Genomic DNA, 20188 nt, shown 5'->3' on the forward strand with positions numbered 1-20188 from the left:
TACCAGGGCATGTAACACCCCTCCTAAACCTCAGAAGCTTACCATATGTTGTGACCTCTTCCCTGGCTCTGTAATATTTCTACCCCCCTGGCTATTTCTACACCCCATGGATTCCAAAGTTACCACAGTGTCTTGGCTTGGTTTCAGCCTAGCACCCTGAGGTCACCAAAAAAGAAACCTCTATAGACCTACCTTAGCCAGGTCTGCCTGATCTGTGCTGCCTGTCTCTCATTATCCCTACCTAGAAACTACACTTTTTGTTTGTTTGTTTTAATTAATTACACATGACAATACAATGACCTTGACATCATACATTTGAATCAAATGGGGTATAATTTCTCATTTTTCTGAGTGTACAAGTTGCAGAATCACATTGGTCATACAGTCACATATACATACAACAAAACTATACTTTGACACTATACTTTGCCCCTATGTAGCAGCTTAAGTTAGGCAGCAGAGGCTCCAAATTTTAGGTCTAGCTTTTTTTTTTTTTTTTTTTGTGATGGTGCTGGGGGTTGAACCCAGGACCTTGTATGTGTGAGGCAGGCACTCTACCAGTATCCCCAGCCCCTAGGTTTAGCTCTTGTTCCCTCCTGTGCCGCTGGCAGCAACTAATAAGCTGAAGATTGTGATGTCAGATGTCCTGGATCCAATACTGGGGTTTGAAGTAACACTAGGCTATGGTCCACTGGCAGCCATAGGCTGTGTGAAAAAGGAGCCTGTGTTGGAGGGCACAATAAAAGGGGTTATGGGTAGGCTGATCCTCTTACCCACACCACCTGTCACTACTTCTACCCAGTCCTGGGCTCTACCGCAATTAACCAATCTCATCCCTCACAAAAGTTCAGGCAGTGCAGGGCTGGGGATAGCTCAGCTGGAAGAGTGTTTGTGTTTGCATTGTATGCACAAGGGCCTGGGTTCAATCCTCCACCACAAAAAAGAAAAAAAAAGTTCAGCCAGTGCAGTGTAGCCCCTAACTACTACTACTCTGGGCCTGTAGGGGCTCTGGGAGGAGGAGGAGGGTTCCTCCCTCCGAGGGAGCTTCTGGAATTGCAGAGCCAGATCTGGTGCAGAAAAGCCAGGGTCTGGTTGTCAGGTTCTAGTAACTCTGTCCCTCACCTGAACTTTCCAGCCACCTCCTCTCCAAGACCCACTAGGCCTACCTCCACCTTACCTAAAAACAGGTCAGCTGCATACCCTAGCCTTTTTGTCCACACCTGCTCCCAGTGGAGAGTGTATCCCCAGAACCCTTTGGGACATATTCCCTGGGCTTCTCAGGAACTCACTAAGGGTTGACTGTTGGATGGGTCAAACATTCTTCACAGCCATATGGCATTCCACTCCCCACCTTCTTCCAGCTCTCCTGTCTGCCCTCAGAAAGGGGCATCCGAAGTAAGATAATCTGGGGGTTTAAGTCCTGTAAGTAAAATAAAAAAGTAAGATGATAGCGATTGATAGTGGCGGGAGCTTGACTACTCAGGGTGGTGGGGCAGGGAGAGCAAAGATGGGAGGACTTTGAACAGGGATATAGTCCGAAATGATTTCTATTCTCATATGCTCCATCCTCACACTTCCTGAAACCTATAATGAAAGCACCTTGTCCAAGTTACCGTCTTTACAATTAGTAGGTCAGTACCCACTTGCCCCGGACAGTCAGGGCACACAGGCTAAGAGCCGAACACATCTTCATCAGGATATAGGAAGGGCCGCAGCGTTGGGATTTGAGCGAAATGGGAGTCCAAGGGCGTGTGAGGGAAGCCGAGGCCTGGGCTTTGGATGACGGGGCCGGCTCCATGTATCAACGGCCCTGAATCTAAGAGGTATGCTGCAGAGAAAGTAATCTCTTGAGCCCCTCCTCGCCGCGTCTCTGGGGCCGACAGGGGGCGCCCGCGCCACTGCGTGGGTTGACACTCGGGGCGGGGCTGCGGAGGGCGGGCGCGCGCGCGCACGCGCGCGTTGAGTGTCACGGGGCGTGGCGAGCACGGCGCGGCACTGCCGGGCCTGGTGTCCTAGCTCAGCAGTTCCCGCCGCGTACCTTGCACCGGCGCGGCCCAACTCGGCCCCATGTACCGTGCGCTGTACGCGTTCCGTTCGGCGGAGCCCAACGCGTTAGCGTTCGCCGCGGGCGAGACCTTCCTGGTCCTGGAGCGTAGCAGCGCGCACTGGTGGCTAGCGGCGCGGGCGCGCAGTGGCGAGACAGGCTACGTGCCGCCTGCCTACCTGCATCGCCTGCAGGTGAGTGCCCCTCCCCTGCCCGCTTTAGTGGCCTTTGAGACTGGGCCCTTTCACAGGCTGGTAGAACCGACCCAGGGGCTCCAGATCCTTCAGGAGACAGGGAGTTTTGAGAACCTGACCCTGAGACCTAAGACCCATGAAGACTGGGACTTCTAGGTTCAGCAGTCCCTGCAAGAGACTAGATAGACCCTTGACATTTTAGTCCAGACTTACCAAAAGCTTAAGCTACTAAAAGCTTAACTCTGGGACTGATACTCATTGGGACCCCAAATTCCCCATGCATATTCCCCAGTATGGAGACCTCCATCTGAATAGAATTCTACAGCTAGACTCAGAAACTCCAATACAATTACCAAATTCCTGGGACCCCCCCCACACACACACCCTTAATATACGGCTTCCCTGGATCTCTAGAATTCCTGCACTCTTCCTTCCCCACCCCCCACCTCCTCCACCTATTGGAACCACTACCTTTACCACTGAGATCCTCTTCACCTCACTACTGAGACTGAGCCACCTTAGAATACCACTGGTTCCCCAACCATCCTCCAGGCCCTCAATCCCCTCCCATTTGAAACCTGGAGTCATGATCACTCCCATCTCCTAGGTGCCTCCCAAACCTTGGATCTCAGTGTATTTCACTTTCCTGTACTCAGTCACCCTCTAAACTCTTTTCAAGACACCCCTCCCCCTTTCTGAACACTCTCTGAATCAAGAACCAAGCTCTTGTTAACACTACCTGGCAATGCCTTCTCACAAGCTTCAGGCCCTGACTGACTTCCTCTGAAATTGAGGGAGCTTGTCCCTCCTGTCCCCAGCCAAGAATAGGGGCTGTTCCCATTGTAAGGAAATGAATTCTCCTGACTTCTCCTGGTCTGACCATGCCCCATTTTCTTCCAGTGTAGGTAGGCTGCAGTCCCAGTTCCTGTTCCCTCAAGAGTAGCCCTGTTGCAGGGACTGGGGTGTAGTGTCTCTGGCTGGTATGTTATGAGCACAGTGGGAAGGAAGGTGCTGAGACACCTAGCCTGTGTCAGACACTCCTGTCCTGTCTTAGTCCCTAGCCTTTGGGAAATAAACTGTGCCAGCCCAGTTCAAGACAGAAATAATGGGATAAATTTGGAAATGTCATCTGGTCTTACCAGAGAGGATGGGCCTTGGGCCTTAGAGGTTTTCTCACAGATGGGGTTGGTTGATTCCATCTAACTATGCTTGTGGTGAGAATAGGGAGCCCTTCTAGGTCTGGAGTGTGTCAGACTCAGACTCAGCCTCTTTTGGAGATGGGATCTCATTGGAGGCCTCTGTGGAAGTCCTGCCTCTTCCCCACAGGGCATAGGTCAAGGGCTTGTAAAGCCTCTGCCTGAGCCAGGACCAGTGGGACTGGTTGTTTGGGGATAGCAGAGAGGCAACCATCTTCACTGTTACTATCTCTCAGTTTCTTTCTGCATATTCCCTGTGTTTCAGTTTCCCTGACTGTGCATCTCTGTCTCATTCTGACTCTCCATTTGGGTGTTTTCTTTTCTTCCTCCAATTCTCCCAGTTTGTTTCTGACTCTCAGTTTTCCTGCTTTATTTCCCTCTGCCTGCCTCTGAGTCTCTCTCTCTCTAGGTCTGTCTTACTTTCTGTGTGTTCTCTTTCTATTCCCCCTTCCTTCTCCTGTATACCTGTTCCCTGGTATGCCCCATGCCACCTCAGGGGCTTTGCTGACCTTTACATCCATCTGTCTGCGTCAGAGAAGTTTCCCAACCCATTGTGAGGAGCTCTGTGGCTCCTATGTAGCCTGATGCACCATGTGTCTAGGTTTAGGGAAGGGATGGGGATAGCTGATCCCACACCACACTTATAACATGCAGTGAGGTAGACCAGATTCCTGGGTTGTTAGGCATGACAACACAGGGCCTAGAGCAGGGTCTAGGCTCATTTCTAATGTCCTTCCTTTACCACACAAACACAGAGCCGCTTCCCAGGGTAGGTACAAAAAATTACTGGGACAGCTTGGGAGGATGAGGGCTGATAAGCAGGGATGGGGAGAGGAGGTTCCTTTGGTCTATTCTTTGCTCTCAGGGCCTGTGAAGGTCTGTGTGAGGATAAGGCTGTTGTGGGGTGTGACCTTGGTTTTGTGAAGGGTCAGCAAGATCAGAATGACTTATTAAGGATTCCAGACAATGGAGGTTTCCTGCTTGGCATCTCAGTCTGGGGCTCTGAACCAAGCCCAGGAATAGACTGTGTATATACTCCTGGTCACAAGCTGGGAACCCCTAGGCTATGGTTTTGCTTTAGGTTCATGGTTTTGAGGCATCTTAGCCAAGATCCTCAATATGTAAGCTGGTTTAGGGTCACCTGGTACCCCAGTTCGCTGAGTGGTGCAGTCTGAGAACCCCATTCCATAGTCCAGTTTTGGTCTCTGCCCTTGTCTGTCATTCTGGATTTCAGCTGTAGTGGTCCTCCACCTGGGTTCCATCCTGGGCCAAGTCTGGATTAAGTATCCCCACTTGAGCTCCACGTTTAACTGATCATCACTACCCACTTTTAGGGCCTGGAACAGGATGTCCTCCAGGCCATTGACCGGGCCATTGAGGCTGTGCACAATACAGCCATGCGAGATGGTGGCAAGTACAGCCTGGAACAGCGTGGAGTCCTCCAGTGAGTGTAGGGAAGTGGGGGTGGATCCTCCCATGAGCATGGAAGGGTGGGGTCCTTAAGTGAGGATCAGAGATGTGTAGAGTCAGGACTGGGGATAGTATGGAATACTATCACAAAGTGGGGTAGGCAGTGGCAGACATGGGGGTGTGAGAAGCCTGGGCTGTGGGGTCCCAGCATCCCACAGGGACCAGGAAAGGACTTTGGGAGTTGTGAAGTCTTCCTCCCCAAAAGTCTCCCTGACCCTTTATTAGGAAGCTGATCTACCATCGGAAAGAGACCCTGTCTCGTAGAGGCCCCTCAGCCTCCAGTGTTGCAGTTATGACCCCATCTACCAGTGACCATCATTTGGATACTGCTGCTGCTAGGCAACCCAATGGAGTGTGCCGAATTGGGTTTGAAAGGCAGCACAGCCTGCCCAGTTCTGAGCATCTTGGGACAGATGGAGGCCTCTATCAGGTACATGGTGAGGGCATCCTGGAGAAGGTGGTGGGTAAAACTGAAGGCTTCATCCGGAGGCTCAAGGGGTCCACTTGGATCACTGATGCACCCAGAGTATATTCTTGCCCATGTCCAGAGCTTAGGGTCCCAGCCTCTAACCTGTCCCCACAAGATCTTTTCTGTCTTCCCAGATCCCACCACAGCCTCGCCGGGCAGCACCCACCACACCACCCCCACCTGTGAAACGCCGAGATCGTGAGGCACTGATAGTCTCAGGGAGTGGTGAGCAGGCAGGATTGGAGGGATTGGGGTGGGGTACACTTTGCTTGGAATGGTTGCTCTGTCAGAGAAGATAGGGCCTCCTTTTGGGGCAGGTGGGAATTCTGGGCTTGGTAGAGACAGGGACTCTTAGAGAAACTGGGTCCTGTACTGGGGTGTGACCTTGGTCAGGGTCAGGGACTCTGGGCTGGGATGGGTGGGGTCTCTCAGGAGGCTGCCCCAGTACAGCATCTACTCTCTGCTCACAGGTGGTCGTAACACCATGCCCTCTGGGGGTAGTTCTGTGTCCAGTGGTTCCTCAGTCGGCAGTACCTCCTTGGACACGCTCTATACAGGCTCCAGCCCCTCTGAGCTGGGTCCCAGTTACTCACCTACGCCCCCACCTGTGCCCCGTAGAGGCACCCACACCATTGTGTCGCAAGCCCAGCTTTCTCCCTCCAAGGAACCAGTCCCTGAATCCCCTGCAGAGGAGATGGCAGCTGGTACAACCTCAACCCCTGATGACCTGGAGGCCCTAAGATCTTTGAGCCTAGAGACCACAGAGGAGAAGGCTGAGGCTGAGACGGTTGTGCCGAGGACCATTGGGGCAGAGCTGATGGAACTTGTGCGGAGAAACACCGGCCTGAGCCATGAATTATGCCGCGTGGCCATTGGCGTCATAGTGGGTCACATCCAGGCCTCCGTGCCAGCCAGTTCACCTGTTATGGAGCAGGTCCTCCTCTCACTGGTAGAGGGCAAGGTGAGGGTGGGCCAGGAGCCTCCTCACCTTCAGGCTACCCTGACACCCCAACCCTGTTCCCACCCTCATATATTTGTCCAGCCTATAAGTGGAAGTATTTGTTGAGTTAAAGCTTTGGGCTTTCATTTTGTTGGGCACTTGGGTCATTTGTGCTGACCCATGAAGGAGAAAGGGAGAAGAACAGACTAGTCAGAGATTCAGTTTGGACAAGGGCCCTGAACAGGACTGAGCATGGCTCACAAGAGAAAGTAGAAGGCCAACATGGCTAGAAAACAGGCAGTGAAGGAGCAGGTGGTATGGGAGGAGGTGAGATCTGGGGCAGGTGACAAATGAGACTAGATATGGATAGCCAGGAGTTCTCTCTGGCTACGTGGAAGTATGGACACAGGGCACTTGAATAAGAGAGAGTGAGGTGTGTGGGCATCATGGAATGGCAAGCCCCACCTTGCCAAGGCTATTGGTTAGGCACAGCACTGGGGCAGTGAGTCCAGACTACATCTTGGAGGCTAGATGAGGGAAAGGTACCTTAAGTTCCTCCTACAGTTCTGGTTGTGGAGGAGGGAGTGAGAACTGTAGAGGAACTGGATCCTGTACTGGGGGTACAGGGACTCTGGGCTAGGATCGGTGGGAATCTCTCAGAAGGCTGCCTCAATACAGCATCTACTCTCTGGTGACACTGTGCTGGGCACAGCAACCAGTGCCTGGTTAAGGGTTTGAGGGAAATGTGAGAGGTGGGTCAATGACAGGCCTAGTGTCTCTGTGTGGAATGGGGGCATGGAGTGTCAGGGTCACATTCAGGCAATGACAGAGTCCATAAACCTTCTCATGGAAGGTATTTATCCAGGTGTAAGGTGAGAAGCAAGTTGTTAGAAAACCCCTAGACATGTCTCATGCAAAATCCTGTCCTAAGTGGTCATCGAGACCACAGTTGAGCCCCCCTGCCTAGTGTAGGTAGTGCAGGACTTGAGCTCACAGACTGTAGGCCCACAGATCCAGATACTGGGGACTTGCTGGAGACAGACACTAGCAGGGAGTATACTGAGCTGCACCTCACCTTCTCTCCCCAGGATCTGAGCTCAGCCCTGCCCTCAGGGCAGGTCTGCCATGACCAGCAGAGACTGGAGGTGATCTTTGCAGACCTGGCTCGGCGGAAGGATGATGCCCAGCAGCGCAGCTGGGCCCTGTATGAGGACGAGGGTGTCATTCGCTGCTATCTGGAGGAGTTGCTGCATATTCTGGTGCGGGGTGGGGGCCCACATACATTGCCAACCATGTGGAGCAGTGTCCCCCACCCTGCACCATCTCTCTTTAATGCCTATGAGTCTTCCCTGCACGTACATGCTTAATTCGCCCCCATGTGGCTGCACAGCTTGGCTCAAACTGGGTGACTCTCTTACTTCCTCCCTACAGACTGATGCAGACCCTGAAGTTTGCAAGAAAATGTGCAAGAGGAATGAGTTTGAGTCTGTCTTGGCCTTGGTGGCCTATTACCAAATGGTGTGTGCAAAACAGAAGGGAAGGGGCATGGAGGGATGTAGGTAGGTTTGGGGTTCCAGGAACTGAGCATGTAAGGTCCTCTGCCAGGAACACCGTGCTTCACTTCGGCTGCTGCTCCTGAAGTGCTTTGGTGCCATGTGCAGCCTAGATGCAGCCATCATCTCTACGCTTGTATCATCTGTGCTGCCTGTGGAGCTGGCACGGGACATGCAGACGGACACACAGGGTGAGGCAGGGGCAGGGGCTGTTTCTTGCCATCTGGAAAGGGTTCACACCTTCTGCTGAGGGTCTCTGCCATCTTCGGGAACTCTGACTACCTACCTTCTCTCCACTAGACCACCAGAAGCTCTGTTACTCTGCTCTCGTCTTGGCCATGGTCTTCTCCATGGGGGAGGCAGTGCCCTATGCACACTATGGTAAGAATGCAAACATTTGACCAGTTGACCACAGGTTCCAGAGGTAGGACCCAGGGCCCAAAGGCCTGGGAACATGCAGACCACAGCCTGGTAGGGATTGATTATTCCCAAGACTCAAAGACCAGGAAGCTGGGTAGTGTTGGGAAGGGATAGGACTGCAGACTTGTGTGCGCTCCTCTTCCAGAACACCTGGGCACACCCTTTGCCCAGTTCCTGCTGAGCATTGTTGAGGATGGGCTACCTTCAGACACCACAGAGCAGCTGCCAGACCTCTGCATGAACCTGCTTCTGGCTCTCAACCTGCACCTCCCAGGTGAGGTTGGGTCCTAGCTGGGAGGGGGTTAACCAACGTGAAGCCTTCTAAGCTCTGCACCTGTGCTCTTGTCTATACCCATGTCCTTCCTTAGCTCCTGACCAGAACGTCATCATGGCTGCCCTGAGTACGCATGCCAATGTCAAAATCTTCTCTGAGAAGCTGCTGTTGCTTCTGAACAGAGGGGGTAAGGGCCCATGAATCCGTGTGGGTACCCCTTTGATACCCTGTTACTCTATGACCCCTTGCTTTGACTCTTCTAACTCCTGGGGTGGTTCTGGGACCCTGGCAAGAATCACTCTGACCCCCATGACTCCTGCCTCCTAGATGACCCTGTGCGCATCTTCAAACATGAGCCACAGCCACCACATTCTATCCTGAAGTTCCTGCAGGATGTGTTCAGCAGCTCTGCCACAGCTTCTATCTTCTACCACACAGACATGATGGCACTCATTGACATCACTGTGCGGCATATTGCAGACCTGTCACCTGGTGACAAGGTGCCTGGTGGTTACCACAATGGGGATGGTAGCTGAGTGGAATCTGAACCAAATGGTGGGGACATAACATCAAATGAAAATAAGGAGACAGAGGGAAACATGGTGGTGGTGAAAACAGGTCAGGTTTGGGATATGATGGATGTGGATCTGGCAAAGCTTGCTGAATTTATTTTGAGCAAATAGGTGAATTCAGTGCTGATTATTATTATGGGGAGAACTTTGGGAAGATAAGAGTTGTGTTTTGAATAGGTCAAGATTAAGGAGCTACCTGCCAAACTGAGGGCATCAGGGATGCAGTGAGGAGCAAGTTGGAACCAGAGGGATGTTTTGGAGCTGTCCATGCAGAGATGTTATGGGAAACCTGCAGTGGTGAAGTCACCTAGGAAATGAGATAGATGAGCAGGGCCAGCTGGAAGTTCAGGCTTCACCAGGGACAAGTAAGGAGAAACCCGGGAATAAAACCAAGTGAGCAGGCCCCCTAGTCATATGTTGGAAGGAAGGAGATCTGCTGTCTCCACACAGTCAGGAATCCAAGAAAGGGCTAAAAATTTGCCATTGAATTTGCCTTGTGGAGGTCAGGGGGTTGATTGACAAGCGGTGTTGATGGAGTGGGAGTATGAGTCTGAATGGAGAGTTAAGAGAATTTGAAGTTATTGGGGAGTAAAAACAAGGAAGGATTAGAATGGAAACAACTCATAAAATTTTCTGTGAAGGGAACAGAAAACTGGGGGAGCAGGGGTAGTAGGGCTAGAGACACGTGATGTGCGTTCAGGGAGTGTTTTAAAGGTAGGAAGTACCAGTACATGTGCTAAGTCAGAGGGGATGATCCAGTAAGTATTAAAAAATGGTGAACATGTTGGGGAGAGTGGGCCACTTCAGGAGGCAGGTAGATGAGTCAGGGGGTGAGGGGTGTCCAGGATCACATGGACAGAAGCCACAGCAGGTGGAGACAGGTGTGATGTGGATGCAAAAGACAAGGTATTTTAAAAGATAGCTTCTGAGCTAAGCATAGTAATCCCAACTCCTTGAGTGACTGAGGCAGGAGAATCACAAGTTCAAGGCCAGCCTCAGTAACTTAGACTCTGTCTCAAAAAAATAAAAAGGGCTGGGGATGTATTTCAGAGGTAGAGTACCCTGGGTTCAATCCCCAGTAATGCAACAACAAAAATTATTGCTTCTGTTTTATCCATGAAGCACAAGTCCAGCTGGCCAGGCAGTTTAGGTTTGGAAGACCGGGAAGGTGTACAGTGATAAACCTTCTATAAGGAGAGCAAACACATCAAAGAAAAGCAGTGGGGTCTCCACTAGTGCCACATATCCTTTTGAGGTTTGTGGTAGTGAGTGAAGTTCAAACCTGAAAACTACTGTACTTGTGTATTGCTTAGATACGTGCATTTTGGTGTGTAGGCACCTTGGTCTAACTCCCAGGATTAGGAATTAAGGTGATGCTGCCTAAAGGAGGTTTTGGTATCAATTTCTCTAATCAGAGATAATGAGGGATATCTCTGGGGGGAGGGGGAGAAAGTCAGGCCAATGGATTTGGAGTCTCAGAACAAGGAAGAGCTTGGATGTTAAATCACAGGGCTGATGGAATTGCTTAAGCTAGAGGTACTGGGAGTATGAGCTCGGGGGGAGAAGCATTAGAGATATGTTCAGGGTGTACATAGAAAGTAAGATATCCAGGTCTTGGAGATGGATTGGATATGAGGTATTTGGAAGATAGGAATCAAAAAGGATACCTGCATTTCATGCCTGTGCTTCTAAATAGTAGTGTTGTTTTATCTTACAATAAAGAACATGAGAAAGCCTTCAGCTTGGAGAGGATGGGGAAGATCTTCAGTTTGATGGTGAATATGTAGGTTTAAGTTTTTTGAGATGTTCAGGAGGTGACAAGCTTGCAATTGGATATTCTTATCTGGTGCTTATAGAACCAATAGGCATTAGGTAGAGGGTGGGTCCCTGTTTTAAGCTGTGAGATCTTCCAAGGAAGAAGAGGGATAGGGTGAGAATAAGAGGGCCTCCAACTGACAGACCTGACACCTTGAGAGTTCGGCCTCTAAAGGATTGGCAGGACTTCCCTAGGCAGGCCACATTCTAGGACTCTCTGTGGCTGAGATGATTGATCTGTTCACTTTATTTAGCAACTGTTGAAGGCCAGGTACATTTTGGGTGCTGGAAATGCAGGCCTTATATTCAAATAGTGTAAGTTGGTCAGTAGCCTTGGGGTCCGTGGGGCAGTAGTGGCCAGTCCTTTTCTGGTGGTGGTTACAGTACCTTCTTGAGGTTCCTGAGCTGACCTGCTCTTCCCACAGCTGCGCATGGAATACCTCTCCCTGATGCATGCTGTGGTCCGCTCCACGCCCTACCTGCAGCACCGCCATCGGCTGCCTGACCTGCAGGCCACACTACGGCGCATCCTGGCTGAGGAGGAAGCCTCCCCCCAGTGCCAGATGGACCGCATGATTGTCCGAGAGATGTGCAAGGAATTCCCGGTGTTGGGGGAGGCCCCCAGCTAGCACCTTCCTTTTCCTTCTTCCCTGCAGCCCTGGTGAGGGTGCAGGGGACTCAGGGGAGAATGTTTTGCACTGTCATTTTGAGGGGATAAGGGGGTAGAAGGTTACCTGAGCAAGGCCCCCACCACTTGAAGTACAAGGGGCCAAATGTAGGGTTTGGGACCATTTTCTGGGAGTTAAACTGGGGCAGAGGAAATGTGCAAGCTGAAGCCCCTCTATCCCCTGGTAGGCTGCCTCTTCAGCATGCCCCCCACTCCATCCCATTCCCTTGTACACACGCAAAGTCCTGCTGCTGCTCCAGGCTGGGCCAGAGCCCCCATCCCCACCCCACCTGGTCTGGGTCCTGGGCCTCAGCAAGCCATGTCCTTGGGGTGACAGGAGGTACCTCCAACCAGCTCTGTTCTTTGCCTTAGCTTTGCAGTGAGTGCTGCTCATGTGCTCCCCTGATCCCCATAGGGGTTGTTGCCCCTTGCTTTCTACCCCCAGAGGCCTTGACCAAGTTGCTGCTTTGAAATTGGGATCTTGGAGACAAGCCATTTGTCCTAGAGCCTCATGGAACTGGATGATAGCTGAGAAAGCCAGTGACAGATTCTATTTTCTCTAAAAATGTAGACTGAAAAGCCATGTGTATTTTCCTATGTGCTGCAGCTCACCTTTGGAAATAAATCACAGGCATCTGGAATTGGACTTCCCTCTATGATGCTAGGGTGGGAGAGGATGAGTGGGTGAGTGGGGTCTCAGGATCCATCACTCTAGTTTGCATTTATTTCTGCATCCTGAAGAGATGATAGGCCCTGTCATGCCTGTCCTCTAAGACCTTGTGGGCCCTGTTTCAGCCTCCATTCCCTGAGTTTCCCTTTCACCTGGGCCTAGTCACAGCCTTGTGCCTCTGGGTTCCATTTGGAAATGACTACTTCCAGCCTTCACTTTCATCGTCCTCTTTTCTCTGAAAGTCATACTTCTTCCTCTTTAAGCCCTCTTGTCCTACATAGTTGTTCTCAGGTGAAGAAGGCCCTCTCCCATATCCAGTCTCCCTGAATATATGACCACATCCAGCGCTCTTTCCCTTTTCATTGAATCTACAATGCCCTCATTTTGGTAAGGCAAAAGAGTAGATTAACAGGGATGGGATTTGCACTTCTGTTTTAGAGTGATGAGAGGCTAGAGTTTGACAAAAACTATTATTCTTCCTGGACTAACAAAAAGATTCTCACTGACAGTGAGCAAGGAAAGTCAGTACCCATTGGTAGACAGCAGGTGGCAGTGATTTTCATAATTTAATGTCACAACAGCACAAAGCAGGCTTGGGATGGAATCTCAGCAAGCAGGTTCTCAGGAAGTTGAGGTAGGAATATATATTTGCTGGGAAACCCATGGGAGCACAGCACTGAAGGCTGCTGGAGAGATGACCTTCCTTAGGCATTGTTAGAATGCTAAGCACACAGGCTCTGGGGGTTACAACCTGGTTACTTGTCTTCATCCTGGAGATTTTCTACCTTCTCTTTCACATCCAATATCAATGACTTCCAATCATGACTCCTTTCTCAACTAGTGTTGAAGGCAGAGAACCATTCTGAAAAGAGTATAATACAGTAGAAAGCACAGGCCCTCAGGAAGCTGAGGCAGGAACATCTGATGCACTTGTGATTACTCTGTACCCTGTGAACATGCACTTACCTTGTGGGAAGAGCAGGGCTGTATTATACTATCTATCCCAGTGCTGGCACCTAGGATAGACAAAGTGTGGCCCCATGGCAGAATCCCTTGCCAATTTTTGCAGGATCATCTAAGGGACCCTTGCATGTGTTTGTAAGGGTTGCAGAAGTCCTAGCCGACAAGTTATGTAAATGCTGGGTCTTGGTAACAAACATGCTCTGAAGAGTCCAAGGAGTCCAGGACTTCCCAAGCAAATACCCTAATGACAGTCTCACTGAGTTACATCACAAAGAAAGATTATGATCAACCAGAGAATTCTTATGGAACTTTCTGAGACAATATCTCTCAGGCTGCTTGAAAGGTTGGTAGATGTAGAATGTGGCTAGGAGAGAGGGCAATGAGTGCACTCAAAGGGGAGTGTTTATGGGTAAAGTTGAAAAGATAATTCAAGAAGTTGCAGGAGGGGCAGGGTATATAATTCATCTGGTAAAATGCTTGCCTTGCATGCAAAAGGTCCTGGGTTCAAAAAAGAAGGTGTAGGTGGTTGCAAAGAAGTTTGGGGCTGACTTCTGGGTTAGGAACGAGTGCTTAAGAGTGCTGGCACTGTGTCTATTGACTGGACCCCAACTGCATATGTACAGCAACTCCAGGTGACCAAGAGATCACTTGCCTGTTCAGTCCCCAAAAGATAGAGGATCCAAATAAATGAGAACAACTGTTGTTTTAGGAGGTGGGGTACTAGGGATTGAATTCAGGGGCACTGAACCACTGAGCCATATCGCCAGCTCTATTTTGTGTTTTATTTAGAGACAGGGTCTCACTGAGTTGCTTAGTGCCTCACTGTTGCTGAGGCTGCCTTCATCCTTGATCCCCCTCTGTCTCAGCCTCCCAAGCTGCTGGGATTACAGGTGTGAGCCACTGTGCCAAGCCTTTTTTGGTTTTATTGAATAATATGCTATTAAAAAATATTTAAAGAGTGACAATGAATTTAGAGTGAAAAATGCTGATATAACCACAATTTGAGCAAGGAAATAGAATGTTACAGTCTCCAAGCTCACTTAATCATTCAGTCACTGCTCCCTCCTTCCTGGAGTTAATCATAAATTTTGCCATGGAATCATACAGTATACAGGTTTTTTTTTTTCTTTACTGGGGATCAAATTCAGGGCCTAGAACATCATAGGCAAGCACTCTACCACTAAGTTATACCCCCCAGCTTGGAATCGGGATAAAAACCCTTGTCTTGCTTCCGATATCCTTAAATATCTGAGATTCATCTGTCATAGTATTTGGTTGCAGTTTGTTCATTCCCAGTGCTCTATGGACAGTATCCATATTTATCCATCCATTGTTGGTGACTTTTCAATTGTTTTCAATTTCTATTATAAATAGTGTTATAGACAGGCATGGTGGTGCATGCCTGTAATTCCAGTGGCTTGGGAGGCTGAGTTCAAAGCCAGCCTCAGCAATGGGAGGCTGAGGCTACTCAATGAGACCCTGTCTCTAAATAAAATACAAAATAGGGCTGAGGATGTGGCTCAGTGGTTGAGTGCCCCAGAGTTCAATCCCTGGTACTCATAAATAAATAAAGCTACCAGGAGCATTAGTGTACATGTTTTCTTGTAGCTCATATGCATTATTGCGGGGGGGTGGGGCGCATATTGCCAAGGGTAGAATTATAGGGTCACTGGCAGATACTTTCTTTCTTTGTGGTGCTGGGGATGGAACTCAGGACCTTTAGCATATTAGGCAGGTGGTCTACTACTGAGCTATACCACAGCCCATGTTTTCCAAATATTTCTAGCAATGTATTCTCCTCCTATCTTTCCCAAAACTTGGTATGGCTGGGTGGTAGAGCACTGCCTAACATATACAAGACCCTGAGTTCAATCCATAGACACCAACAAAAAAAAAATTCACACACACACACACACACACACACACACACACAAATATATTTTCCCCAAAACTTGGTATTTCAGTCATTTTTATTTTAGCCATCCATATGATACTGAGTGGTGTATATTTTTACAGTACTGGGGATTGAACCCTGGAGTTGTATATGCTAGTCAAGTGCTCTCACTGAGCTGCATGCCTAGTCCTTTTTATTTCTTATTTTGAGATAGTCTTGCTAAGTTGCTGAGGCTGACCTTGAACTTGTGATACATCTACTTTAGTCTCCTGAGTAGCTGGATTACAGGCATGGACCACCCTGCCCCACTGATATTTTTTTCTTTTGTAGTTCCCTGATGACTAAAGAATATGAGCACCTTTTCATTAAGTTTGGTTATTTAACATTTGGATATTTTCTTTTGTGATGTGCTTATTCAAATCTCTTGTCTGTATCTATTAGTTGTATCTTTCATTGACTTGTAATATGTATTCAGGATATGAGTCCTTAGGTTTTACATTTTATAATATCTCACTCTTTTATTTATTTATATATTGAGACAGGGAACAGAGTCTGTGATTTAGAATGTCTTAAACTCCTGAGCTCAAGTGATCCTCCTGCCCCAGCCTCTGGAGTAGCTGAAACTACTACCATGTGCCACTGTGCCAGGGTGTTTCCATTGTTAATGTTTGACATTTGATAAAAGGAAGTTGTTAATTGAAATGTAATTGCATTTATCAGTTTTTTCCTTTATAGTTAATACTTTTTTTAAAAAAATCTTTATTTAATTATTTTTATGTGGTGCTGAGGATCGAACCCAGTGCCTCACATGTGCTAGGCAAGCACTATACCACTGAGCTACAACCCCGGCCCTACTTTTTTTTTTTTTTAAATAAGTATTTGTACCCAGAGGCTATTTACCACTGATTTACCTCCCTAGTCATTTTTATTTTCATCCAGGGTCTGTTAAGTTGCTGAGGGTCTCATTAAGTTACTGAGATTGGCCTCATACTTGGGATCTTTATGCCTCAGCCTCCTAAATTTCTGGGATTACAAGTGGGTGCTACCATACTTGGTTTAGTTAGTGCATTTTATGTCCTGTTAAAAAAATCCTTAAGTTATTGTTAGGATCTTCTCCTGCACTTCCTTCTTGCAGCTGTATAGTCTTTCCCTTTATATCTGGATGTCAAATCTATCTGGAATTGATTATGCAGTTGTTAGGAAGATAGCGATCTCATTTAATTTTTTTCTGTAGAGATATCCAAATGGCCATTTACTGAAAAGTCCATCCTTTTCTTGTGTTAATTTTATAGAGCCATTTTTGTCAAAATCAAAGTTTACACATATCTTTAGGCCTGTCCTTGGATTTCTTCCATTAGTGCACCCATCCCTGTGCCAGCACCCTACAGTCTTAGTTTCTGTTGCTTTTTAAATCTTGTCTTGTTTTCCTTCTTTGGTTTTCTTCAAGACTGTCTTGGGAATTCCTGTCCTTATTTTTTAGAATCTAGTTTGTCAGTTTACACATACACAATCTGCTAGGATTACATTTGGAGTTGTATGAACTCAAATTTTGTAATTTGGGGAGAAATAGTACCTTTACAGTATTCAATATTCCTATCTTTGAGGACAGTTTTCATTCCATTTTTTTTTATTTCTTTAAACAAGTTTTTATAGTTTTTTATATATGTAGAATCTTTACATATCTTTCATTGATTTACTCCTTGATATTTGATATTACTTAATGTTATTGTAAATGGCATTTTAAAAAATTTTAAAGTTTATTTTCTGTTGCCAACATACAGAAATTACAACAAACTTTTCTTTCTTTTCTCCCTCTCTTTTTTTTTTCCATACTGGGAATTGAACCCAGGGAATCTTAACCACTGAGTCACATCCTAGCCCTTTTTATGTTTTGTTTTGAGACAGGGTCTCTAAGTTGCTTAGGGCCTCATTGAGTTACTGAGGCTGGCTTTGAACTTGTGATCTTTCTGCCTACAGTCTCTGGAACCACTGGGATTATAGGTGAGGGCCATGGCAGCAGGCTAATTTTTTTTTAATGTTTAGATGTGATGTACCTTTATTTTATTCATTTATTTATATGCAGTGCTGAGAATCAAACCCGGTGCCTTACACATGCTAGACAAGTGCTCTACCACTGAGCCACAGCCCCAGCCTGACTAGGCTGATTTTTCTATATTGACTCTGTTCAACAACTTTCTAAACTCACTTTTAAGAATTTATTTGTAGGTTCTTTGGATTTTTATTACACCCATAATTTGATCACAAATGTAAAATGAGGCCAATTATCAGGGTTATATATTTTTCTTTAGCAATGTTCTGCTGTGCCAAAAGTGAAGAATACATGAAGAGTCTGTTTTTAAGTAGAGGTTAAATTTTAGCCCAGCAAAGAGCTGGTAAGTTATAGTGCTGGCTTCTATTTGTGTGTGTGTGTGTGTGTGTGTGTGTGTCTGTGTGTGTGTGTGTGTGTGTCTGTGTGAGGATTGAACCCAGGGCATGCAATACTGTAAGGATTCTATAAGGCATTGAATTATATGAGGTAAAGATAAGGAGCTGAGAAGGCCACACCTTTACCTTCTTGGTCTTTTGGCCTTTTGTCCACTTCCTCCACAGCAGCCTTAAATCTAGGTCTCCGGGACCTGGATACACATTCTAGTTTGGAGCTGATAAGAAAAGAATGAGGATGAACCATATAGGGGTCTTATTATTGCTCCTAGCAGGTAGGGGCAAGGCTGGACTTTGAGGTAGAGAGAGGAATTATCACTGACACTTGATTTTTGTCTTTACAGGGAGTGCATTGGGAGGTGCCACCGGGGATGGGGCACAGAGATGAGTGCAGATGGGAGGACAAGGCCAGCAGGTGGCCTTCACAAAACAGGAGCCACAAAGAGGAAAACAGTGGAGGCAGGTAGATCAGGGAGCAACATGGAGAGCCACCTGCAGTGGACATCACTACTCAGAGGTGTCAAGGAGTGCTGCTGTTCACTAGGAGTACCCACAGAAGCCAGGACCAGCCCTGTTAGGTGATAGGGCAAGGCTTGATTTCCCTCAGCCACAGTCTCTGTAGGTCTCTGCACATTTGCCCACGGGGCCACCTTCCTCAAAGGCATTACTCAAGCATCTTCTGTGGGAAGCCTTCTCAAACCACCAAGGTGGCTCAAATGCACCAATTCTCAGAAACCCCTCCCTCTCCTCCCCACTAGCGCCCCACCCCCCTCCTTCATCCTTCCTCGGTGTCAGGTTTTGTGCCCTCCAGTCACTACGCTGTGAACCCAAAAAGCAGTGGGCGCTATTAAAGCCATGTCTTGGCTCTAACTCCTCTGGTCCCCGCACATACTGGTCTTCATTCAGAGGAATTCTGCTTTCCTCTGCAGATGCTCCACCTCTGCGTGCACAAAACTGTAGGAACCTAGAGTGTGCAACCGGCACGGAGCTCTGATCCTGGGGAAGGTGTTAGGACATACCCGAGGTGGGGTGGGGGGTAAACAGTCATTGCTGAAACCCATTTACCAGCAGCCAAGTGGGGCGTTTGGAAGTTTAACCGGTTAGGTTCAGCCTCCCCGAAGTCTAAGAGAGAATGCTCTGATTGGTTGGTGATGATGTCATAGGAGGGTCAGAGGTCTTAAGGCCTTGTGTCCTTGGACAGTTTGAAGCAGGATCCACCGGTTGGGAGACCCGCACCCAGTAGAGCGTTACCGAGTCCTGGCCCTGACCCTTTCCTTGGTGCCAAGATGCCGGCGTTGCTCTACATCTGGTACTGCAGCCCGTTATCGCTGCCATCTGTGGAGGCTGGTGGTATAGAGCCTCCCAGGTTCTCTCTCCCACCTAGCTTGGAACCCGCGAAGCCTCCTCCCCTTACAATGAGTCCGCCGTGAGGGGCGGGGCTTTCTATTGTGCCAATAGAAACAATGACTCTTTGATTGGAATGCTCTGCTTTTACCCCTACCTCAGCTCGTTTTCTGTGACGTCTGTTGCGCCGTGTCCAGCTATTGGCCAATCGAGACCCGCGTGTGCCAGGAGTTGGACCGCGTTGAGAGAGCTGGATTGAATCAGGACCCTGGAAACTAAGCTTCTGTCAGTTCCTTGAAGGGGTTAAGGAATGTGATCGTCGTAGGCAAGGGGCGGGGATCTGAGGAAGCTTGAGCTCACAGCTGTAGGGCAGCACTGGGCTCCACGTGGCATCCCAGAACACTCGGGACCTGTGTCCTGGAGAGTAAATGTAGCTTCCAGGGGAGGAACCCGAGCCCAGGAGATTGCTGAAGGTGGACAAGACCGGGAAGAGTTTGACCTCTGCTCCTGGCTCAGCAGTGGCATCCCCAGTCCCTGTTACGCAGGGGCACTCCTAACAAGCAGTCGCGACGTATCTTATAAGTTAAACTTGGGATCAGATAGTTAAAGCTATTTATCGTTCAGGCTTCAGGGGCTCCGGGCAGCGGTCTGGCCTTCATCTCCCTTGCCCCAGGATTCCACATGGTACCCCCGCCCATCTGTAAGAGCACTTTCTCACCATATCATGTGCACCAAATTTTCAGATCAAAATCGGACATGGGGTTCAGGAAGGGGACAAGAGATCCACAAGCAGAAGAAAGGCTAGAAAAAGGAGCCGGGATAGCGCCCTAGAGGAGAGAGGCGGGAGAGGGCGGCGGCCAAGAGCCGGGAGGGCGGACCTAACAACCATGAACCTCTGTGTTCTGTTCAGCATGGTGGGTAGCACTTGTGTCCTCAATAAAGATGGCGGCATCTGCTTCAACAGCCGGAGCTGCCATGCGCAACGGGTTGTACCACCAGGTTTGGGGCGTCGGGGCGGAGGTGGAGCGAACCATTGGGGCGTTCGGGAGCCATGTTGGTGCAGCGGGAGGCGGCAGCAGCGTCGGGAATGCTGTGGTGGGGACGGCGAAAGCCGGGGCCGTATGCCAAAGGGGCTCTGGCCGCGGAATAGATGGTGCCCAGAAGGAGGCAGCGGCGCGGAGCGACAGGCCGAGGGGCGGGGGGCCGGGGCGGCGGCAGGGGCCCGGGAGGGGGCCCGAGCGGCGGGGCGGGCCCATGGCCC

General features: G+C 49.0%; 1 protein-coding gene across 2 annotated transcripts; it reads left to right on the forward strand.

The window, feature by feature from the left end:
* The first annotated feature begins 2002 nt into the window (after positions 1 to 2002).
* On the forward strand, positions 2003 to 12255 carry Nckipsd (NCK interacting protein with SH3 domain). 2 transcript variants are annotated; one of them, XM_076867773.2, is made up of 13 exons: positions 2003 to 2238; positions 4769 to 4878; positions 5130 to 5334; positions 5508 to 5598; positions 5844 to 6334; positions 7402 to 7572; positions 7745 to 7831; positions 7919 to 8057; positions 8167 to 8247; positions 8432 to 8560; positions 8655 to 8747; positions 8888 to 9060; positions 11373 to 12255. In XM_076867773.2, exons 1-13 carry the CDS (start codon positions 2068 to 2070, stop codon positions 11574 to 11576), a joined length of 2145 nt encoding a protein of 714 aa, XP_076723888.2. In that variant the 5' UTR covers positions 2003 to 2067; the 3' UTR covers positions 11577 to 12255. The 2 variants fall into 2 exon arrangements, with proteins under 2 accessions (XP_076723888.2, XP_076723889.2); XM_076867774.2 differs by lacking the exons at positions 4769 to 4878; positions 5130 to 5334.
* The last annotated feature ends 7933 nt before the right edge of the window (positions 12256 to 20188 follow it).

Source organism: Callospermophilus lateralis, chromosome 10, assembly GCF_048772815.1.
Source record: "Callospermophilus lateralis isolate mCalLat2 chromosome 10, mCalLat2.hap1, whole genome shotgun sequence".
Taxonomy (NCBI): Eukaryota; Metazoa; Chordata; class Mammalia; order Rodentia; family Sciuridae; genus Callospermophilus; species Callospermophilus lateralis.

Excerpts from the sequence above, each read along its gene's own strand:
- Nckipsd (XM_076867773.2), top strand. The coding sequence starts at position 2,068 with ATGTACCGTGCGCTGTACGCGTTCCGTTCGGCGGAGCCCAACGCGTTA. Across the intron at positions 7,832-7,918 it reads TGGTGGCCTATTACCAAATG|GAACACCGTGCTTCACTTCG; the intron begins GTGTGTGCAAAA and ends GTCCTCTGCCAG. Across the intron at positions 8,748-8,887 it reads GTTGCTTCTGAACAGAGGGG|ATGACCCTGTGCGCATCTTC; the intron begins GTAAGGGCCCAT and ends CCTGCCTCCTAG.